Source organism: Microcaecilia unicolor, chromosome 8, assembly GCF_901765095.1.
Source record: "Microcaecilia unicolor chromosome 8, aMicUni1.1, whole genome shotgun sequence".
In the NCBI taxonomy this organism is placed as follows: Eukaryota; Metazoa; Chordata; class Amphibia; order Gymnophiona; family Siphonopidae; genus Microcaecilia; species Microcaecilia unicolor.
In genome coordinates, this window is record NC_044038.1 from 96,952,158 (window position 1) to 96,977,069 (window position 24,912).

The 24,912-nt window shown below is 47.2% G+C and overlaps 1 protein-coding gene across 1 annotated transcript in view; it reads left to right on the plus strand.

Moving 5' to 3' along the window:
- Positions 1-24,912, plus strand: part of LOC115475651 — a 451,633-nt gene that overhangs the window by 81,528 nt on the left and 345,193 nt on the right. Inside the window, exon 4 of the mRNA XM_030211552.1 lies at positions 951-989. Coding sequence (XP_030067412.1) covers positions 951-989 — 39 coding nt within the window. The remainder of the gene's footprint in view (positions 1-950; positions 990-24,912) is intronic.

The window sequence follows — 24,912 nt, forward strand, 5'->3', positions numbered from 1 at the left end:
CCTATGAGGTTGTGATACTGCGTGCCTCTTCCCCTACTATTACCCTTCTTGAGTCGGATAAGAAACTGTTTAATATTCTGTTAGCTGTCGCTTTGCATTTAATTGTTACACATTGGAAAAATAATGTGCATCTGAATTATAACGAATGGTGGAGTTACGTATGTGTGATCCGAAAATATGAAGCACTTCTTGCCCATAAGCATCACAGAGTGCAGTCTGTCTTGAAGACCTGGGCTCGCCTAGACTTATTTTGTCAGGCATCTCGTAGCACTACTTGATCTTGGCCTCTAGGTATTGTCCTGGAACGTATATGTTATTGCACTTGGAAGCCATGGTGTTTTTTTTCCATTCTTTTTGTTATGTGTTGTTTGCTTTTGTGTATACTTTTCTGTTGTATTTTGAAAACCTTTAATAAAATATGATACAAAAAAAAAAAGAACAGGTTCTATGTTGGCAGTGGATACTAGTGGAAATTCACATGTCCCAACCTGGATGTCACTTTTCCAATTTGGAAGCAGTTGGCAGGTTGTGCCCAGTTCTTAGCCAGTCCAGTACTGGTATCTAACTTAATCCTGATATTCAGCTCTGCTTATCAAATGGCTAGCCATGCTAAATATCCAGATAGTGTAGTCCAGTTCTTCTCAATCTTTTTGTGGCTGTTACCCCATGATAGTAGCGAAGTAAATCTGGGTGACTTACAAGAGTTGCAGAATGATGTATCTATGAAGAACCCACCAGGTCATCACCCTAAATATGGATTTTGTGAAACCATTTGGGGTCATGACTCTCAGTTTGGGAGGCTCTGGTATAGTCACTGTGCCATTGCTCTCAGTGGTAGATATGGATGCTAAATGGATAATTCTTCAGTCCACTCTCCCCTCCATCACTTTTACATGGAATAATGATTCAAAATATGTCTTGATCAGTTAACAAATCTGCATTTATTTCAGGGTCCTGGCAATGGGGAGACTTCCGTGGAAAAATTCCAGGTGAGCTATAATTTCTAAAATAGGCAAAACAGAATTAACATCAGAACAATACTAATTCCTTATACATTAGGTACTGCATGCAACATGAAAGAGGCAGGGAATGATACAAGTATGGTAAAACAGAGAATGGAAATAAACTGCAACATTGGCATAAACACAGTAGCATGATAACAGAATAAATTACAGTAGATAAAGACTCACATGGTCTGTCCAGTCTGCCCAACAAAGCAAAGCTGTACCCACCACTCTCTGCAGGTTAAAGTCATTGATGTTTAAACACCCTTGGTAATTTGCCATCAATCTGCTGCAACTCTTCTACCAGCTCCTTTGTACATCGGGAGAGCAGTTTCCAGCATGCAAGAGGAAAAGGGAGAAAGCAGCCTTTAAAACTAAGCACTGGTGGGTGATATCATTAACTGCATTATTTAAATGTGTGCCGCCTCCTGAGTTCTCCACCTGCCCTCAACATCTCTGTCTGCCAGCTCCTTTGTACATCGGGCTCCACGGGACTATTGTCCTAATGGAAGCCTGGATTTCCGCTACTGATACTGAAATCTAGGCTTCCGTTAGGACAGTAGTCCCGTGGATCATGGGAAGTGGCTCCTCCTGAAGAAGCACCACGAAATGTGGTCACGCATAGAGGAACTGATGATCAATTACTACTTGATTTATTTTGGAGGTTCATCAGGAAGCCTCTCAGCTACACTCGAACGTCGGCAGTAACACCAAACAGAAGTCCAGAGCTGTGTAATGACAGTGTACAGGAGTTGAAATCAGAGTTTGAATGTCATATACCAACAATTTAAATATCGTAGGGAGTATATCATGAAATAACGGCAGTGTGGACAAGAACATTGAGATAAGTGGCAAATTAACTGTGCATGTTTAAAAGCATCTCACATGATACGGCACTGTGTAGTGCTTGAAAAAAACTTGATATAAAAAGACTCTTTCGCTCATATAAAGCAACCACAAGTCGGGGACATAACAGTATACAGTGCAATCTGCTTAAGTGCAAGGGTCTGGGACCAAAGAAATGCATGCAGTTAACCAGAGCGTGCACTTAACTGTTGTGACCCTGTGAAGCTTGACATCTGATAAACATATGTACAGTACTGTTTATTATTATACGTACAGTATACAGTCTCCGTTAACTGACGTTCGGCTTACTTGAAGTAATCAGTTATAGTCCTCTGTACAATAATGGGTCTGTGAGTTCCATAGACTATGTCTGCCAGACAGTAAAAACTGTCATAGCACTGACATCCAGTGGCCTCCAGATAGGCCCGCACGGTGTTGAGACTCTCCAGCACTCTTGGAAAAGTGACAGGAGGAGGTTGTTGAATTTCGTCAGCATGTGCCTCGCTGCTCATTTCATCATCTGTTCCATCATCAGCCGTTGTTGCCTGCGTGTAGGCACATATCTCGACATCAGTGCTGTCTTCAGCTGTTTGTAGATCGTAATCAACAGCTACATAGCGATGGAACTCCTCTTCAGTAACACCGGCTGGGATGTCAATAACCTGTTCATCTGACACGTTTGCAACAGCTGTATCTATTTTGTCCCTCTCCACATCCTTAACAAAGCTTGCCCGCTTGTAGCAGTTCACAATATTCTTCTACCTGCTCCTTTGCATTTATATGTAACATGATTCCAGGCTTCTTTCTGCATATGTAGGGAATCCAACAGTGATAGATTATGAGCCAGTTCAACAGCATGTTTATCCTTGCCAGTCTGGTCATCCATCACGCTCATCAGACAACGTAGCACAAGAGCCCGATAATGTTGTTTGAAATTGGCTATTATGCCCTGATCCATAGGTTGGATCAGAGAGGCAGTGTTTGGTGGCAGGAAGACCACCTTGACGTTAGATGGCCTGACATCATCCCTGTGTGCAGCACAATTATCACAATGCAACAAAATCTGACACTTTTGTGCCAGCATTCTAGTGTCTAACTTCTTTAGCTAATGCTTCCAAATTTCCCCAGTCATCAATGAATTTGCATTAGCCTCGTATGGCACAGGAAGTCGCTTAAATTTCTTGAAGCAATGGGGCTGTTTGCTCTTTCCAATGACGAGAGGTTCCAACTTCTCACTCCCATCCATATTGCAGCAAAGGAGGACCGTCAGTCGGTCCTTTGATGTTTTACCTCCAGTACATAAGTAATGCCACACTGGGAAAAGACCAAAGGTCCATCGAGCCCAGCATCCTGTCCATGACAACGGCCAATCCAGGCCAAGGGCACCTGACAAGCTTCCAAAACGTACAAACATTCTATACATGTTATTCCGAGAATTGTGGAGTTTTCCCAAGTCCATTTAGTAGCAGTTTATGGACTTGTCCTTTAGGAAACCACCTAACCCCTTTTTAAACTCTGCCAAGCTAACCGCCTTCACCACGTTCTCCGGCAACGAATTCCAGAGTTTAATTATGCGTTGGGTGAAGAAAAGTTTTCTCCGATTTGTTTTAAATTTACTACACTGTAGTCTCATCGCATGCCCCCCTAGTCCTAGTATTTTTGGAAAGCGTAGTGTCGGCATGTTTGAATGCAAGCGTTCCATCAGGAATCACTCACCAGTAGAGACAGTTTTTGTCAGCATTGAAAATGTCACGAGGTGCAAACTCGTTCAAGATGGTAGGAAGAACTGAAACAACCCAATTTTCAGCACCAAAGTCATCAGCGTCTTGTTTCTCACCATGCTGTTTCTTGAATTTTATGTTGTTCCTCTACTTCCATCTTTCCGACCATCCAACAGTGGCTTTGAATTCAGTTAGTCCAAGACTTTCAGCTAGCTGGTTAGCTTTCTCCATAAGCAGTGGACCACTGACAGGAAACTGTCTGCTCCTGACTCGAGAAAACCACCGAAGAAGAGCATCTTCTACCTCCTCAGCTTTTCCCGCCCGTTTTCGTTTCCGGTGTGGATTTGTATTGTTTTGTCAATCTTCCAGAAGCTGGCCTTTCTGCTTCAAGACACGTGAAATTTGACTGGGATTGACACCATATTCTTTAGCAATAGATGCTTGACTTTGTTTGTTTTCTAATTTTTTAAGAACTTCTATTCGTTCAGCCAGTGTTAAAGTCTTACAGTTCCGCAGCGACGATGACGACGACGACCCCAGTGTACACTCTAACAACATTCTTTCACTTATTCAGCCTGTGGCAATTAAAGGGGTGGTAAATTTGAAATCTCGTTGGTTGTCCACGCGCCAATCGGCTTCCATATTCCATGCGCGCTCTTATGCGGAGTCTTTCCTGCAGAGGAGCCATCTTAAACCATGCATATAAGTGAATCTTGCACTTATCAGTGATGTGCTAAACCGAAGTTTGTCCCCATAGAAATTGATGGTGCCAAAAACGAGATCGAAGTACGGCATGCAGTTAAACAGAGCATGCGCTTATCCGACGTGCACTTAAATAGAGTGCACTGTATATACAATGATATAATATGTTATAATTTAACAAGTAATTAAGTGAGATGGACCGATAAGATCAATGTTAAAATTCATTAAGCAATGCTGAGGTGTATTTCTGAATGTCGCAATGAATGTGGAGTGAGAGAGAGTTCTGAGTGAACTTTAGGATAATACATGAGTTAATGTAAGTTGATATAATAAAATAAGCATAAAACCTTAGGAAAAATCTGGAGTACTTGATGTTAGTTATCTGGATAATCGTACTCCGGTGGTTAGTATTTTATTCCCTTGTGAATGAAGTTAAAATTTATCTCAAGAAGTGTAGAGTGATGACTTGGGGGTGCAGAAACCCAAAAGAGAGATAACGAGTAGGAGGGGAGAGATTAGTACGTTCAACTCAGGAGAGAGACCTTGGGGTGTTGGTGTCAGAAGATATGAAGGTGAAGAAACAATGTGACAAGATGACGGCTTTGACCAGAAGGATGCTAGGCTGTATAGAGAGAGGGGTATAACCAGCAGAAGAAAGGAGATGTTGATGCCCTCTACATGTCATTGGTGAGGCCCCACTTGGAGTATTGTGTTCAGTTTTGGAGGCCATATCTTGCTAAAGATGTAAAAATACTGGAAGCAGTGCAAAGAAAAGCTACAAAAATAGTATGGGATTTGCATTGCAAACCGTACAAGGAGAAAGTTCTTCTTTATAAACATTGCATTTTCAAGACTGGTTCTTGAAAGAGAAACTTAGAGGAACAGAAGAATCGCAGTCAGCACTCCAACCTCTGTATATTTGGAATAACAGAAGAAATGGAAGTGTCTGATCCCTAAAACTTTGTGAGAGCACTGCTAAAAGGCTGTTTTCTGGGGACCACAGCAACTTCACTTTATGAGGTGGAGAAAGCCCATAGAGATGTAAGTGTGAAGCCCAGTCCAGGGGCCCCTCCAAAAGCACTCATCATGAAGTTGCTATGGTATGAGAAAGTAGAGCATGTGCTTCAGACCACATGCCACCAATATGTGGTGGCAATTAGGGGATAAAGGTGAGACTTTTTCCAGACCTTGCTGAAGAAACAATTAGGAAGCATACAGAAATGATGAAATGGAAAGAAGTGGTGCAAAACCTAGGCTATCAGGCCGGCATCTGGAACCCTATGAAGCTCATAGTTGTGAACAATGGAGTTAAAAAGTGCTTTAACACCCCTGAGCTGGCAGGAAAATTTGTGACAAGCTTGCAAAACAATCTCAACCGGCGCCAGAGACAGTTGGAGAACAAGCCTCAGCAGCACCATGGTGCAACAGGACCGAAAGGCAGCTACATCTGAGCAGCAGGAGAAGACTGTTGGAGGCAAGCCTTTAGAAACAGACCAAATACAAGCTGATAGTGGCTCCACTGATGGCACATCGGAGTCTGGATGGTGTGCCTTGACAATTTTTGTGCTTTGCAGTGGCGTAGCCAGACAGCCAGTTTTGGGTGGGCCTGAGCCCAAAATGGGTGGGCACAAAATTTTCTCTGCCCTGCCCTACCCCCACCTCAAAATATAAATACTTTAGCTAATGAGTATCCCCAAGTTCTATCAGCTGAAGACTTTCTCTGAAGGTGGCCAGAACTCTCTTTTACCAAGCTTGGCAGGCAGCAGCAATAACCCTAAGCCACTAATGCCGGCACCCCACACATGCTTAGTTGTAGATGACTCAAGGATGCTGTTTCCAACTGCAGAACTTGAAAGAAAGGAGTTCTGGCCACCTTTGGAGGAGGTCCTTAGCTGGGGATGCTTGGGGATCCTCACCAGCTATACAACAAGGGTCGGGACTACTGTTAGACCTGCTTGGGCCCAGGACAGAAAATAAAAGAGGGCTCCCCTCCCAGATTCCCTCTCCTCTCTGCATCCCCTCCAATTTCCCACCTGACATTACTATCACACCAATAGACCCTCACCAAATACAGAACAAGAGATCACTACTACTACTACTTAACATTTCTAAAGCGCTACTAGGGTTACGCAGTGCTGTACAATTTAACATGGAAGGACAGTCCCTGCTCAAGGAGCTTACAATCTAAAAGACAGGAGTACAATCTAAAGACAAGTGTACAATCTAAAAGACAGGTGTAAATCTAGAGACAAGCGTACAATCTAAAAGAAAAGTGTAGAGTCGATCTGATGGGGCATACTATATTTCTCGAAAGGTTAGGTGCCGAAAGCAGCATTGAAGAGGTGAGTTTTAAGCAGACATTTGAAGATGGGTAAGGAGGGGGCTTGGCATAGGGGTTGAGGAAGATTGTTCCAGGCATAGGGTGAGGCAAGGCAGAATGAGCGGAGCCTGGAGTTGGCAGTGGTGGAGAAGGGTACTGAAAGGAGGGATTTGTCCTGTGAGCGGAGGTTACGGGTGGGAACAAAGGGGGAGATGAGGGTAGAGAGGTAGTGAGGAGCCGCAGACCGGGTGCATTTGTAGGTAAGGAGGAGAAGCTTGAATTGTATGCGGTATCTGATCGGAAGCCAGTGAAGTGACTTGAGGAGAGAGGTGATATGAGTATATCGGTTCTGGCGGAATATAAGACGTGCGGCAGCATTCTGAACGGATTGAAGGGGGGATAGATGGCTAAGTGGGAGACCGGTGAGGAGTAAGTTGCAGTAGTCAAGGCGAGAGGTAATGAGAGTGTGGACGAGAGTTCGTGTGGTGTGCTCAGAAAGGAAAGGGCGAATTTTGCTGATGTTGAAGAGGAAGAAGCGACAGGTTTTGGCAGTCTGTTGGATATGTGCAGAGAAGGAGGAGGAGGAGTCGAAGATGACTCCGAGGTTGCGGGCAGATGGGACGGGGAGGATGAGGGTGTTATCAACTGAGATAGAGAGTGGAGGAAGAGGAGAAGTGGGTTTAGGTGGAAAGACGAGGAGCTTGGTTTTGGACATGTTCAGCTTCAGGTGGCGGTTGGACATCCAGGCAGCAATGTCGGATAAGCAGGCCGATACCTTGGCCTGGGTCTCCATGGTGATGTCTGGTGTGGAGAGATATAGCTGGGTGTCATCAGCATAAAGATGATACTGAAAACCATGAGATGAGATCAGTGAGCCTAGGGAAGAGGTGTAGATTGAGAAGAGAAGGGGTCCAAGGACAGATCCCTGGGGAACTCCAACAGGTAGTGGGATGGGAGTGGAGGAAGATCCATGAGAGTGTACCCTGAAGGTGTGGTGGGAGAGATAAGAGGAGAACCAGGAGAGGACTGAACCTTGGAACCCAAAAGAGGACAGTGTGGCAAGAAGTAAATCATGATTGACAGTGTCAAACGCCGCGGATAGATCGAGGAGGATGAGGATGGAATAGTGGCCTCTGGATTTGGCGAGGAGCAGGTCATTGCAGACTTTAGAGAGTGCTGTTTCTGTCGAGTGTAGAGGGCGAAAACCGGATTGAAGTGGATCGAGGATGGCATGAGAGGAGAGAAAATCAAGGCAGCGACTGTGAATGGCGCGCTCAAGTATTTTGGTAGCAAGGGTAGGAGAGAGATGGGGCGCTAGTTGGAGGGGCAGGTAGGGTCAAGTGATGTTTTTTTTAGGAGAGGTGTGACTACGGCGTGCTTGAAAGTGTCAGGGACAGTTGCAGTGGAGAGAGAGAGGTTAAGGATGCGACAGATGGAGAGGGTGACAGTATGGGAGATGGTGTTAAGTAAGTTGGTGGGGATGGGATCGGAGGAACAGGTGGTGCATTTCGAGGAGGAAAGAAGGCGGGAGGTTTCATCCTCGGTGATCTCAGGAAAGGAGGAGAAAGAGGCAATGGTTGGTTGGTTGTTGGATAGGGCTACAGGCTGATGAAGAGGTGACTCGGTAGTGAACTCAAGGTTGATTTTTTGTACTTTGTCGCGGAAGTAGTCAGCCAGTGATTGAGGAGAGAGTGAAGGGGGATTGGGAGCGGGGGGCACTTTGAGGAGGGAGTTAAGGGTGGTGAAGAGACGAAGAGGGTTGGAGCTGAGAGAATTGGTCAATTGGGTGTAATAGTCCTGTTTTGCAAGGAATAGGGAGGAATGTAAGGAGGATAGCATGAATTTGTAGTGAAGGACGTCTGAATGGGTACGAGATTTCCTCCAGAGGCGTTCAGCGGATCGGGTGCAGGAGTGAAGGTAACGGATGCAAGGGGTCAACCAAGGCTGGGGATTAGTACGCTTTGTGGGACGGGAGGTGGATGGAGCGAGGGTGTCCAAAGCAGAGGAGAGAGCGGCATTGTAAGCGGAGACCGCTTTGTCTACAGTCTCGGAGGACATGATGGAGGGGAGGAGATTAGAGATACTAGAGGATAAAGTGGGGGGGTCAATAGCCTGGAGATTCCTGGAGGTGGTGGTTAAAGTTGGACGGGGCAGAGGGGGGGGGGGGTGAAGAAGTGTAAATGTGATCAGGTGATGATCGGAGAGAGGGAGAGCAGAAGCGTGGAAATTGGAGGGTGAGCCGGAGGAGGAGAGGACGAGGTCAAGACAATGGCCGTCACGGTGAGTAGGGGTGGTGGAGCACAGCTGGAGGTTGAAGGAGGATGTTAGGGTGAGGAACTTAGAAGCGTTAGGGTCGGATGGGTCATCAACGTGTATGTTAAAGTCTCCGAGAATGAGGGATGGAGATGAGGGTTCAAGAAAGACGGAAAGCCAAGTATCAAAGTCGGTGAGGGAGGAAGAGAAGGATTTATCAGGGGGCGGTAGATGACTGCGACTCTGAGTGGCAGCGGATAGAATAGCCGGATGGAGTGGGCTTCAAAGGAAGAGAAGCAGTGAGACTGCGGTAGGGGGAGGGGTTGGAAACTACAGGAGGGTGAGAGTAGTAGCCCAACGCCTCCACCGCGGCCAGCTGGGCGGGGAGAAGAGATAACCTCCATGGCAGAGGGCCGCGACTGAGGCCGAGTCTTCCGGGGAGATCCAGGTTTCGGTTAGGGCGAGCAGTTGAAGGGAGTGAGAGATGAAGAGATCGTGGGTGAAGGGCAGTTTGTTGCAGACTGAGTGGGCATTCCACAAGGTGCATGAGAAGGGGAGGGAACAGGGGGGGGGGAGGAGGGGAATAGAGACGAGATTGGAGACATCCCGGAATCGTTCGCATGGATAGGACGGGGACAGGTGAGGGGGACCTGGATTAGGGTTAATATCTCCCGTGGATAGCAGGAGGAGAAGCAAGAGAATGCGGAGGAGGGTGGGGGAGGTCAGGCGGCGAAGGCGACGAAGACGGGGTGAACTTAGGAGGAATGGGGATGGGTTAATGGCAGGAAGGAAGTGTTGAAGGTTAAGAGCTAGGAAGGAGGAGGGGGACAAGAGGGATGGTGAGGTTGTGGGGGATGAGGGTGAATAGGGTATTGCCGTGGCGGGCAGGGCGGGAGGGCAGCGAGTTCTAGTGGTAGACAGTGGGAGTGGGGGGGAAAGAAGATTAGGAAGGGACAGAGCAAGGAAGAGAACGTGGACAGGGGCCATAAGTGACTGAGGTGTAACAGGTGACTATGTAGTGACTGAGGTGTTAAGCAGTTAACAGGTGTTAACAGGTGACTATGTAGTGACTGAGGTGACTGAGATGTTAAGCATATAGATAGAGCTGGAAAGCTGGGTCTTGGACTGGCGAGTAGGTAAGTCAATGGCTGAGAGGCTCACAAGCGGGCAGGCAGGTTACTCGATGTGTTAACAGGCAGGCAGGTAGCAGCTGGAACAAGCGGACAGGAACAAGCTGGGATAGCAAATCAGAATTAAAAATAGTTAGACAAAAATTAAAAGGGAACCCTAAGAAGTTAAACATAGAGATGCATTTCCTTTTCTACAGAACACAATACAAAGACATTTGCTATGCACATTTTCAAAAGCTAACATACTCCATTTAAAATATTCAAAATAAAATGCAAATGCTTGCTTTCTACCTTTGTTGTCTGTACATTTTATTTTTCCAGCTTGCTGGTTCCAGTTTCTCTTTTCTGCTTTCCTCTCTGTCGTCTGCTAATTCTTCCATTTGTCTTTTCTCCTCTCCATAGGCGCCCCGTATAAGAGGCTTGGGGAGGCTAAGCCTCCCCAGCCCAATCGTGGAATTCCGTTTGCGATGCAGCCCGCCCCCCCCCCCCCGCACGTTTTGACCTTTTATTTCCGTGGCAGCGACGTCAATGAAGAAAAAGACTACAGGCTTGCCGCCAGCTTCTCCCTTCTCTCTGCACACAGTGTCCCGCCTTCTGTGGTGATGCATTTCCTGTTTCCGTGAGGGCGGGACACTGTGTGCAGAGAGAAGGGAGATGGTGGCCAGCCTGTAGTGTCTTTTTCTTCATTGACGTCGCTGCCACGGAGCATATGGAGGTAAGCTCCGCACCCTTTAGCTTCCCCAAACAGTTGGGCTACCGACTGTCTATGCTCCTCTCTCATGTCTGTTCCCTCACTATTCCTGCCTCTGACATATTGATCATTCCTTTTTAGCTCTTTTCTGCCTCTCTCTCACCCTTCTCTTCCTTTTTACTTTTCAACTACATATCAAATTTCCATCTTCTTCTTTCACCCACTAGCAGGCTTATTTTCGAAAGAGAAGGGCGCTCATCTTTCAACACAAATTGGAAGATGGGTGTCCTTCTCTCAGGGTCGCCCAAATCGGCATAATCAAAAACCAATTTTGGGCGTCTCCAACTGCTTCCCATCACAGGGACGACCAAAGATCCCGGGGGCGTGTCAGAGGCATAGCGAAGGCGGGACTGGGGCGTACCTAACAGATGGGCGTCCTCAAGCGATAATGGAAAAAAGAAGGGCGTCCCTGAGGAGCACTTGGGTGACTTTACTTGGTCCATTTTTTCTTACGACCAAGCCTCAAAAGGTGCCCGAACTGACCAGATGACCACCGGAGAGAATCGGGGATGATCTCCCCTGACTCCCCCAGTGGTCACTAACCCCCTCCCACCCTGAAAAAAACAACTTTAAAAACTTTTTTGCCAGCCTGAAATGTCATACTCAGGTCCATCGCAGCAGTATGCAGGTCCCTGGGGAGGGAGGTATGTGTGTGTCAGTGGAAGCATAGTGAAGGCGTGGACGTCCTTCTTTCAAACATTTTGGATGTCCTGAACTGCCCCCCCCCCCCACCACAGGGACAGCCAAATTTCAAGGGAGCGGAGTGGAGGAGTAGCCTAGTGGTTAGAGCACTGGTCCTACAATCCTGAGGAGGTCAGTTCAAATCCCACTGCTGCTACTTGTGATCCAAAATCCAAATAAATAAAGGGTGTCAGAGGCATAGCAAAGGCATGGACATCCTTCTCATAGAAACATCCACATTTTGGATGCTGTCGCAGGGACAGAGGCATAGCAAAGGATGTCCTTCACCCATACTCTAAAAAAAAAAAAAGACGTCCCTGACGAGCACTTGGACGTTTTCACCTGAACTTGTGTTTTTCTATGGTTGTAGACGGCAATTTATTTAAGGTTGTAGATGGCTATTATGTACGCAGCTTTTCTGCATGTATGAAGCCGTCTTTGGCATGGGCAGAGCAGCCATGCATAATGCTTGGCTGCTCTGCACTGGCTTCCCCTCCTTAGGAAGGAAATCGTGTGCAAATGAGCTAACAGCGAGCAGCTTATTTGAATGTAATTTCCTTCATGCATGCCCGTTCCTTTCCGAATCACTAAGGGATTGGTAAGGGAAGGGCTTTTTCTGTTCAGTTAGTGCATCTGGCTGAAGGTAAGGGAACTATTTACCTGGGAGCAATTTGTTAAGTCCACTGCAGTGCCCCCTAGGGTGCCCGGTTGGTGTCCTGATATGTCAGGGGAACCAGTGCACTACGAATGCTGGCTCCTCCCACGACCAAATGGCTTGGATTTTGTCGTTTCTGAGATGGGCGTCCTTGCGTTCTATTATCACCGAAAATCAGGGACAACGATCTCTAAAGTCGACCTAAATTTGCTGATTTAGGTGTCCCCAACCATATTATTGAATTGAAAGATGGACACCCATCTTGTTTCGATAATACGGGTTTCCCTGCTCCTTGCTGGAGCTGTCCTGTGAGAACATCCCCAGGAAAACTTGGACGTCCCTTTCGATTATGCCCCTCCACCTCTCCCATTCCCCATCTTACTCCTCCCCAATCCTACTTTCTCTTTCATCTTTAATCTACTCCCCATTACCATATTTCTACCCTCTGTAATCACTATCTCTCAATCATTTCCTTGCCACCCCCAGGGCCGTGCCGGTAAGCGGGGTAAGCATGGCAGGGGGGCGCCGTCCTCTGGGGGGGGCCGCCGCACCATGCTTACCTTGTCCTCCCGCTCCCATTGCCCAACTGCCCACCCTCTTCTCTCCCTCAGAAGATCCTTTTCCTTTTTTTCCTCCTTTTTAAATTTACCTCCGTCCGGCAGCGCAGCGTCAGTGAAGGAGACGGCGCTCCCGACGTGTCTAGCCTTCCCTTCGCTCAGTGTTCCGCTTTCTTCTGACGTCAAGGAAATGATGTCAGAAGAAGGCGGGACATTGAGCGAAGGGAAGGCTAGACACATCGGGAGCGCCGCCTGCTTCACTGACGCTGCGCCTGTGCTGCCGGACGGTAGTAAATTTAAAAGAAAAAAAAGGAAAGGGATGTTGGGGAGGGGGGAGAAGAGGGCGGGCAGTTGGGACATGGGAGCGGGCACGTCGGGAGCACCGCCTCGTTCACTGACACTGTGCCTGTGCTGCCGGACGGAGGTAAATTTAAAAGAAAAAAAAGGAAAGGGATGTTGGGGGGGAGAAGAGGGCGGGCAGTTGGGACATGGGAGCGGGAGGGCAGGGGAGAGAGGAGCATGGATGCAAGGGAAGGGTTCATGGAAGGGAGAGAGGGGAATTGCTGGATAGGGATGAATGGAGGGGACAGGGGACAGAGAAGCATGGATGGACATGGATGGGATTGCAGGGCCCAGGGAGAGAGGAGAAATTGTTTAATATGGATGGATGGAGGTGGGCAGGGGTCAGAGGAGCATGGATGGGAGGGCAGGGCTCAGGGAGAGAAGGGAATTGCTGAATAGGAATGAATGGAGGGGGCAGGGGACAGAGGAGCATGGATGGGCGGGCAGGGCTCAGGGACAGAGGAGAAATTGCTGGACATAGAGGGGAGGGAAGAGAGATGAAGGAGATGAAATGAGGGAAAAGGAAGAGAGGAGAAAAACTGCACATGGATGAAGAAAATAGGCAGAAGCTGAGGACCAGAAATGAAGAAGAAAGGAGGAAAGGAAAGAAATAAATGGAAAGGAAGCCCTGAAACGGAGTTAAGAGGACAGATAGCAGCAGAATCAGATACTGGGCCAGCATGATCAGAAAAAGAAAGTCACCAGACAACAAAGGTAGAAAAAAATCATTTTATTTTCATTTTAGTGTTTGGAATATGTCCACTTTGAGAATTTACATCTGCTTTCTTATTTTGCAATGTATAGCAATTTGTTTCTAAGAATATTGCTGACAATTCCTGTCAGTATGGCAAGTGGTGAGCGATCATTTTCACGGGGGGTGGGGGGAAACTGATAATCTGCAGGGGGGCGCCAGAGACCCTAAGCACAGCCCTGGCCACCCCCTCCTCCCCCTCTTGGACTCTCCCACAGGGTTCCACCATTCCCATCGTCTTCCTCCATCCACCCTTCTAACCAGCATCTGATCCCTCTTCTTCTCCTCTACACCCCACCCTGGTCGCCTGACATTTTCCTGTCCCTTCTTTCTTCCTTCCTGCCCTCTCCCCCATGGTCCAGCATTTTCCCTCTTTCTCCCCTCACCACCTACTGTGTACCTCTCCTTTCCTCTCATCCACCCCATGTCCATTTTCCCCCCTCATTCCCACCATCTCTTTCTCCCTCTCCCTTGTGTTCTGGGTCCAACATCTCTCTCCCCTTCCCATGCGGCATCTCTCCCTTCCTCCCCTCTACCATCATGTCCAATATTTCTCCCTCCCCTCCACCTTATGTATAACATTTCTCCCTTGCCTCCACCCCTATGCCCAACATTTCTCCCTTCTCTCCACCCCTATGTTCAACATTTCTCCCCCTCTCGCCACCTATCCCCTCTCTATGCAGCATCTCCCTCCCCTCGACCTCATATGCAGCCAAGACTTCTGTCTTCCTCAACCCTCCACCCATTTGCTGCATCTCTCCCTTCTTCCCCTTGCAGCATCTTCTCCCCCCCCCCCCCACCATGCAGCATCTTTCCATCATCCCTCCCTCCCCTGTGCAGCATCTTTCCCCCATCTTCCCTCCCCTCATGCAGCATCTTTCCTTTCATCTTCCCTCACCCCCATGCAGCATCTGTCCCCCATCTTCTCTCCCCCATGCAACATCTTTTCCCCATCATCCCTCCCTCTGTGCAGCATCTTTCCCCCCATCTTCCCTCACCCCTGTGTAGGATCTTTCATCCCCTTCCCTTCTCTTCTCTTCTCCTGGTCGCCAGCAGCGCCAGCGATTTCTACACACTGCCTGCTGTCCAACAATTTCCTTGCAACCGCTAGGCGCTAAGCCGGAAGCCTCTCTTCTGCTGCATCTTGACTGGGCAGAAACCGGAAGTTGTGGCAGGGAGAGGCTTCTGGGTTAGCGCTTAGCAGCTGCAAGGAGATTGTTGAGCAGCAGGCAGCGTGTGGGAATCGCTACGAGCCTGCGACCGTCACCAGTGGAAGAAAGCTACTTGCGGGAACACTGTTTCTGGGCAGGCCTGACCCCCCAACCGTGGCTACGTCCATGGCACCTTGTAAGTGTGCTGCGAGATGAAAAAGGTTGAAAATCACTAGGGTAGAGCAAGGATCAGACAAATTAGAGTCATTCAATGTAGGGGCAAAGGAGGTATTAACCTACCCATTTTAAGGTCTTTTACAGAGCTGCAGTGCTGCAGGCCTTGAGATATCATTATAAAGACAGGCAAGACATTATGTGGGTGAACATAGAGAATGAAAAGTTTTTGTTCTTTCTTTGAGGCGGGGAGCCTAGGGGCTTCAGAGAGGGAGGGGAGAGAAGTGGATGGGACCCATCCTTTCTTGGGTCCTTTGCCAAGAGAATGGGGTTTGCAGAGAAAAAAGAGATGGGTTGAGAGATAATGTCTTTCCAGAAAGTAAAATAACAGACTATTTCCTGTTCTTACAGAGGGCAAGGGTGGGATTGGGGGAGTGGTTGAGAAGGGGAGGAGTGGATAAGTCTAGACAGCTGATAGAAGATGAGGTAGTGATCAATAAGAGTAGATTTGAACTGATAGGGAACACAAATATTCAGTTTTTTGCATACTTTCAACTAAAGCACTTTATAATACATGCCCATATTGTAAGCCAGTTAATGAGAGCTACTAAACCTATTTACAAAATCTTGCTTATAGAAAACAGGTATAACAAATTATCTAAGTTATATCAGTGTTTAATGGATGAAGGAGAAATGGTAGAAAGAACACATGAAGGGCAATGGGATAAGATATGAGACACCTCCGTTTCAGAGTACAAATGGGAGGAAGTATACTGTTACCAGCTCTCTCGGCTGGACTGTAGTGATGTGCTCCCAGATACCTGATGGTTGTAGTCGTAGCAAATATCCAGGGAACACACACTCACAGCCGAGGGAGTGGAACAAATAAACTAACCTCGTCCTTTATTCTCAAAGAATAAAGGAGGAAAAGAATCTAAATTTAGGATTTGTTCCTGAAATGGAAGGACCAAACTTTCAGATTTGCAAATTATCTTTTTCTTTATTGAATACAAATGCAAGCAAATTTTCATTCAAATAAACTCAAATTCACAATTCGTGTGAAGCTTAATAGAACTGCAATAACATATTCAACATTCAAATGTAGAACTACATGTATACCCTTAACTTTGTCTGTTTCACCTAAAAAGGCGGAAAAAAAACCTTTTCAGATAAGTATTTAAATTGTCTTTTATCAAAATCAAATATTTGTGGTTATTCTCTTTCCTGATGTAGAAATTGGTCTCTTTGTGTGCACTATTGGTGTTTTTGCAGGGATCTCATGGATTTTTAATATCTGATGGTCTGTTCCTTTGTTTTCCCTTAAAATGTTGTGAAAAAATAATATATTTCTTTCAATACCCTTGGCAATGTCACTTAGCTGTGGATGAATTTATTTAAGTGATGTCTTTCTTGCGTTGGAGCTCATCTGGAACCCTTCAGAGGATGACTCCCCCAGGTTTCTTCTCCCTAAACCTCACTTATAAAGAAAATAAATGGAGGCAAGACCCTTGAACTCCCTCTGTTCTTGTGCAGGCTCTGGTGACTATTAACCAATTCTCTATACTGTGGCCAAACTCTCTAATTGAAATAAAATAAGTTAAAGGTTTTCTCACTACAAAACCTATTTCTCACTGTTGTTTCCCTAGTATAAAATGATCCAGCAGGCTTCAACATTCCATCTCACAGATTTCACATAAAAGCATAACTTTTCCCTTCACAGCTATCAGATCAATCTGGAGAATACAGCACACTCAGACAACAGCAGTGCTGGATTTTCTTTATTCTGAAGTCAGATTCCAAACCTTGCTTGCACTGAACTCAGAACTCTCACAAACAACACACCTTCCCCCCAGACACAGCTTAATGGCTTCTTTCTTCAAATCACAGATTCACCTCTCAGTCCTTCCCCTGTGTCAGAGTTAAAATCCTTACACACTTTTTCCTGACACCCTTATAGTTTCTTTCACTTAGTATAACTGTTGCAGGAATTACCACTATTGTTAGCAGAATCTGTGGTACTTCAGAAGTCAAACAGCACACACCAGAATGAGGGAGAAATCTTCTTTATTTGCCAGCAAACAAAGTAGGACATCAGCATTAAGTCTCTTCTTCAGCTCTCTCTGGATCCTGCATCTCTTGTCTGTCCTCTCTCTCCTTCTTCTGTCTGTACCAACGTAAGTTGCCTCTGCTCCCAGTTATATACATTTCTAACCCCCTCCTAGCCCCCCTTACTTTCCAGATGGTAAAGAATAGATTAATTACCCTGTCTGAACCAATCATCTCTATACATATATTCAAAATATCAGTTACATAGGTTCCAGACATTTCCTAACTGACCTATGACCTGGGGCCCCTCACACTAGACAATATGGCTCCTATCTCTTGCATTTTATTATGATTCACATAATCCCAATCATAGCTTAAACTGCTAACTGGACTCTGGCATTCATTAAGGGGTCAAGGGCCAATCTTGCTTAATGGCATACATATCAGTTATTATTTTCAGAAAACCAGTCCTACATTTACCTATAATTAATCAAGACTTCTCTTGACCTCTTTCACCTATTAGCTTCCTTCACAGAACTCGCTAGGACTGTGGATAATTCAAACCAGATGATGACCTTTTCAACTGCTGTCTTACTTGAGAGTCACACTGAATTGAACAGATATTCCACACAGAATTATTAATTACACAGAATAAAACATATTCTACAATAAACAGAAATCAGATTCCTTATAAGACATATTCTAAATATTTATAATGGTATCTATAATATCTAGAATATCTATATCTAACCTGTTTCCTTCTAAGCATTTTAAAACTATTCCTTTTAAAACTACAATATGTCTGCAACATACCTTGTTCATAATAGCACCCATATGTGTGGTAAAATAATACCTATGAACTAGCCTTAACCATCCATCACTCACAAGGGTCAAAGAAAGTTTCTCTCTGACCTTTCTAACCCAAACGTTAAACTTCTAAATAATCTAAACCATATGGCATTCCTCCATCACTTGCAAGACTAAAAAGTTAAATACCATATTATTTCTATGCCCACGCTGTCTCATTCCCCCCTTTGAGACTAAAATCAGCTTATGCAGAGATAAGTCTCACAACTCAAACTCTGGAAATTATAGTGATCCTAACTAGGAATAGGCTTGTGAATCACCATTACCCTACTCGTTAAGGTCCGACGGCATACTGCCGAAACACATGAGGCCAGGAAACAAAACAACAATCCTGCTAAAACTAAAACTATTAGGGAAATGAACAAGGGACGTATCCATGAGGTCAATGACCACCACCAGGAGGTAAGGTCTAATCCTCCTCGGTAATCCTCCACATTAAGGCTAGCCAACTGTAGGACTTTATCCATGGCATGCCTAACTACATGCGTCCTATTTATGACAATGGTACAGCACTCTGAAGAATTTAGCACTGTGCAGAGGCCACCCTGGGCTGCAAAGAGGTAGTCAAGACCCATACGGTTATACCGAGAAACTATACTTAATTCATTAATTTGATCCTGCAATGCATTGACTACCACGTTCAGCTCATGAACTAAAACATGGAGTAGGGACTGAAGTCTCTGGGTAGCCATGCCTAGTTCAGTAATACCCGCTACCAGGCCCCCAATTGGAATCCAGGCCATGGCAGAAAGGGCTACAAGTCTCTTTTTAGTCAGAGGATAAGTAGAGTTGATGTACTGGAGGGCTAATTCAATCGCCTCATCCTCTGTGGCAACGGAAGAGGGTAAGGACAAAGCCTCTCGCTTAGAGCGGTGCGGGGATGGTGGCTTGAGGAGAGGAATAACTTTAGGAAAATAATTCAAGGTTACCAATACACAAAACTCATACGTGGGGGGAAGAATCATGTGGAGGACATTATCACAGAGCCAGTAATGACCAAGGAGAGGGTGAGGAAAGTTCCCAATAAATGTTGGCTCAGGCTGGACAAGGTACTTAGGATGCCCATAATGCGAGCCCCTATCCCAGGGGGAACGAAGACGAAATGGAGACTTTGCACACCATAGGTGCCAATCCCCAATTGTGACAGGCTGCTCAATTGTTATAAACCTTTCATACCCCGGGGACTTATGAAAGTAGAAAATAAGCCGGGACACTATAGTCTTCTCAGTAGTACGGTTAGGAGCCAGATAATCACCTGGGTCATAATCTACAGGTACGGTAGTAGGGCACATAGGAGTACCTGGAGAGACTACCCACACAGATTCCCCCTTCTCTGGGAGAACATTGGTATAGTTACAGGGAATAGGAAGAACAGTTGAGATGTTTCTTGTTAAACAAAACACTCCAGAAGCTGGATAGGGAGACGTAAAGACTGGCCTTAGAGAAGATTCAGAGGGAGAGGTAGCATTATAAAAGGACCACCAAGTATAATCCTGGCTCCAAGGGCCTGAACTCGAAAAGTAGGGAGGTATAAGAGCTGTAAGCGGCACAGGGACAGGAACAGCTGGGACATCTGTGGTATAAGGAGAAAATCGGGAACACACAATACAAGGGGAAGTAATCTTTGCCTGGCTAATTAGTTCCTGGACAGAATGTAACCAAAGGTTAGAGCGAGTTGGGGTATTAGGAACAAGGAGGCAAGGAGTAGAAAACAACAAAAGCACCCAAACTGCTAACATTTTCTTTCTTCCTAATCTAAAACAAATACAGCAAACTAATCAAACAATAATATTCCAACAGTCTGTGCTAGTCACAGATTACTCTAATATAATGTTCTCAGTCTTTGAGTTCTTATACCAGTTGGGATAGAACCTCAACTGACAAGGATCAAGCTCTCAAATTCCAAGAAAGCCAGAATCAGGCAAGAAAGAGTCTCAGTATGAAGCCGAAGTTCAGCAGCTCCTGCAGTATGCAGTTGACCCTTCTTTTCAGCTAGTAGATTCTTTGGTTCGGGTCAAGCGCAACTTCAATGGCTCCGCTGGATCACTTTCTGCTCTCCACTGTTTAGGCTCCGTCTGATCCGTGCTGGGCTCAGTCTGGTCAGCAGACTTGATTCGAGACCAATGGACCCATGGAGTTATCCCTGCGACCTTCACAGCTGTAGGGGTAGAAAGCAAAACAGTAAAAGGTCCTTTCCATCGGGGCCCCAAAGGCTGGAGCCTCCAGTCTTTCACCCAAACTCTATCCCCTGGCAGGAAGGAATGTACCTGAGCCTGGAAGGGGACAGGGTTTATTTCTCTCACATAAGACTGAAGCTCAGAAATTATCCTGCCCAAGAGGGCTACCTGCTCCTGCACCTGGGCAGACCCTAAAGTCCCTATGTCTCCCTTAATTCCCTGCAAAATGGCTGGGGGCTTCCCATACACAATTTCAAAGGGAGAGAGGGCTGTTCCTTTAGTTGGGGTGCATCGGAGGCGGAAGAGGGCTAGTGGCAGTGCCTGTGGCCATTTCAGTTGGGTTTCCTGACAAATCTTTGCTAGGCTATTTTTCAAGGTTCTGTTTGCCCGCTCAACCTGCCCTGAACTCTGGGGACGATAGGCACAATGCAATTTCCAGGTAATGCGCAATGCGCGGGACAGGGCCTGAAGTGTGGCTTCAACAAAGGCGGGACCATTATCTGAGCCTATAGCAAGGGGCAGTCCATACCTGGGGATGACATTCCTAAGGAGGGCTCGAGCTACTTCTGTGGCTTTCTCAGTGACTGTAGGATATGCTTCCACCCACCCAGAGAAAGTACAGACCATGACCAAGAGGTATCGGAGCCTACCGCTCCTGGGCATTTCTGTGAAGTCTATAACTAGGGACTCAAAGGGTGTTAGTCCTCTGGACTGAACTCCTGGTGGAATACGGGGTCCCTGACGAGCATTATTCTGGGCACAGAGAGTACATCGGGCAGAGGCAGTGGCAACCAGACTATCCAATCCTTCCAAGACCACTACTCGACTGAGTAGGCGGGCTAGTGCTGTTTTCCCTAAGTGTGACAGGTCATGAGCTTGAGACACTACAGGCCAAGCTAGGTGGCGTGGCACCAGAACTCTGGTATCAGGGAGATGTAACCAGCCATTAGGTCTCCTTACTGCTCCTTCCTCTTGAGCCCATTTCTCTTCTGTTTGGGTGTACATAGGCGTCCATTCTTGCAGTCGAATTTGGAACAGGGGGGTCACAGCACCTACTGGGGGTCCTCGAGCAGCTTCCTTGGCCACCCGATCAGCATGGCGATTCCCTCGGGCCACTGGAGTATCTATCCTTTGGTGTCCCCGGCAGTGAATGACAGCTACCTTCTTAGGGGCCCAAACAGCCTCTAGCAACTGCAGTATTTCAGGTCCATACTTAACAGGTTGGCCTGCGGCATTTATGAGTCCCTTTTCCTTATACAAAGCTCCATGAGCATGTAGGGTTGTGAAGGCATACTTGGAATCAGTATAAATGTTGGTCACCAGTCCTCCTGCTAGCTCCAGAGCTCGTATGAGGGCCACAAGTTCTGCTTTCTGGGCTGAAGTTCCTTGGGGCAGGGCTCTTGCTTCTATCACCTTGTCCTCTGTCACCACAGCATAGCCTGCCAATAGCTTAGAGTTCTCCACGTAACTGCTTCCATCTGTGAAATAAATTACATCTGGGTCCCTCCACGGAACATCTTTGAGATCTGGTCGACTGGAGTACACTTCATCCATGGTTTGGATACAGTCATGATCCGGTGGTCCCTCAGATGCTGGCAAAAGAGTGGCGGGATTGAATGTAGCCACTGTTTCCAGGTGTATCCGTGGATTCTCACATAAGCTGGCTTGGTACTTAACCATGCGGCTATTTGTAAACCAGTGGTTGCCCTTGTACTCCATGAGGGTAAGAACTGCATGGGGGACTTTAACAACCAGTTCTTGCCCCTAGGTCAACTTATCAGCTTCCTGGACCAGTAAGGCTGTTGCTGCAATAGCCCTCATGCAGGCTGGCCATCCTTTAGCCACTCCATCCAGCTGTTTAGACAGGTATGCAACAGGCCTCTGCCAGGATCCCATCATCTGGGTCAGCACACCCAGAGCAACCCCCTGTCGCTCGTGGACATACAGTGAGAAAGGTTTCTCCACATCAGGAAGGCCTAATGCAGGGGCTTGGAGTAGGGCTTTCTTTATGGCAATGAAGGATTGTTGAGCAGTAGGTCCCCATTCAAATGGTTCCTTTTCACCCCCCTTTGTGGCCTGGTAAAGGGGTTTCGCCATCAGTGCAAAATTTGGAATCCAAATTCTGCAGAATCCGGCTGCTCCCAGAAATTCCCTAACTTCCCTTCTGGACTTGGGTTGGGGAATTGCAGCAACTGCTTGCTTCCTACTGACATCCAGTCTCCGACTTCCCTGGGAAATGCAGAAGCCCAGATACTTCACTTCTGACTGACAAAGTTGGGCCTTTGAGCGTGAGACCTTATAGCCTGCATCCAAGAGTAGCTCCAGCAATTCTCTGGTAGCCTCGAAACACTCTTCCTGAGTCACTGCTGCAATCAGGAGGTCATCTACATACTGGAGTAAAACTCGCCTGGAAGGCTCAGATTTAAAAGTCTTAAGGTCTTGTCCTAGGGCAGTCCCAAAAATGGTGGGGGAATTCTTGAACCCCTGTGGCAGGCGGGTCCATGTATACTGAAGCTTCCGTCCTGTTACTGGGTTTTCCCATTGAAAGGCAAAAAGCAGTTGACTGGCGGGGGCCACCCGAATACAAAAGAAGGCATCTTTTAGGTCCAGTGTCGTGAAATGGGTAGCTCCAGAAGGTATCAATCCCAGCAGGACATATGGATTAGGCACTACAGGGTGTAATGAAATAGTGGATTTGTTGACCACTCGTAAGTCTTGGACTGGCCTGTAGTCCTCAGTCCCTGGCTTCTGAACTGGCAACAGTGGCGTATTCCATGGAGACTGGCAAGGACGAATAATTCCATGGGATAACAAACGATTCAAATGTGCTTGAATCCCTTCCAGAGCCTTTCGGGGAATTGGGTATTGGCGAAGATGGATTGGCCGGGCACTTGGAAGTAAGTCTACATGAACAGGGGGAATATTTCGGGCCAACCCTGGGGGATTATCTTCTGCCCATACCCCACTGACCTGACAACTGTCGGCCAGGTGTAGGTCAACTTGGCCATGCGACTGATGCAGCCGCCATTCTTCTTCTAGGGGGCAGCAGAAACTCAATATACCCTTAGGGCTGGATGTCGGGGGCCGAAAGGAGACTGAAGTCTGGCCATCAGAATCAAAGGAAATTTGGGCCCTAAGCTTGAACAGCAGGTCCCGGCCTAACAAAGGGATTGGACAGTCTGGCATATACAGAAATTCATGAGTGACTGTGTGTGAGCCTAATTGGCATCTACGGGTCGTCAGAAAGGGCCTCCGGTTCTGCACCCCCGTGGCTCCCACCACTCGGACAGTTTTTCCAGACACAGGCGCTAATCGCTCCGTCACAACAGAATGTTCAGCTCCTGTATCAATCATGAATGGAATTGAGCGGCTCCCTATAGTTAACTTGACCATGGGTTCCTGGGAGCCCAGTTTGTAGGAACCCGGTCTGTCCTATTCATCCCATTCTGCCATCTCGGCTATCCCAATGATATCAGATTCAGGAGGCTCATACCTTCCCTCTCGAACTCGGCCTCGGCTTCCTCGATCTCCTGGTCCCCTTCTCAGTCCCTGGCGCCTCTGGGGGCATTCATCTTTCCAGTGCCCTCTTTCCTTACAGTAGGCGCACTGATCCCTCTCCAATCTTGGTCTGGGATTCTCCCCTCGTGGCCGGGATTGATTGAAGGAATCTCGAGGCCTGGCTGGCGGTCCGGGGTCCCACTTTGGCTTCCCATTAGCTAGAGGTCGACCTCGGTTAAGGGTGGAATTAGTAATGGCTGCCGCCAAAAGGTCGGCCTTCTTCTGCATCTTCCGGTCAGCCTCTCGGCGCATCTCCTGATCTCTATTAATGAAAACCTTTGTTGCGATCTCAATTAACTGAGTGGTATTCATCCCTGCGAATCCCTCCTGACGCTGCAGCTTCTTCCGGATATCTGGCATACTCTGGGCCACCAATGCACTATTCACCATTCTCTGGTTTTCTAGTGCCTCAGGGTCAAATGGGGTGTATGTTCTGTAGGCTTCAATTAGTCGCTCTAAAAAGGCCCCAGGGGATTCAGTTGCCCCTTGAAGAATTTCAGAGACCTTTGCCAGATTAATGGGCCTCTTTATGCCTTTCCTCATACCTTCCAGCAAGTCCCGGCAATAGCCAGACAACAGTTCATAGTGCTGCACGTTATTTGGATCCCAAGCTGGAGCTGCGCGAGGGAACCGAGTTCTAACCCATTCCTCTGGGTCCTGTATCCCCTCGGGAACACGCGCTCGCGTGATAGCCTCGGCATTTTGCAAAATCTTCCGCCTCTCCTCAGTTGTGAAGAGGGTCAGGAGAAGTTGTTGACAATCAGTCCAGGTTGGGTTATGGGTGGCCATAATGCTAGCCACTAGGTCCACCACTGCCTGAGGCTTTTCAGTATAAGAGGGGTAATGCGTCTTCCAATTCAGGAGATCGGTGGTTGTGAAGGGTACATACTGGTAGGCCTGTGCCTGTATAACCTGACCCTGATTATTAGGATCCGGTCGAGTGGTGGTTACCTGGCGGAGGGGCAGAGCTCTCGAGGAGGTGGGAATGGAACCTGAGGTAGAGCTAGGAGCTATCCTCCTATCATGCTCAAAGGTGATTGCAGCAGGTCTAACCCATTCAGAGGAGGCGTGTTGAACCCCTGAGGGATGGGGAGGGGTACTCATAGACTGAGAGGTGATCACAGGAGATTCAGTCCATTGAAAGGGATGCTGGGCCCCTGATGAGTGGGGAGGGGTATTAGAGGGAGAAGCTGGACTGTCGGGAGTTGAGGAGTCAGGGAGTGCAG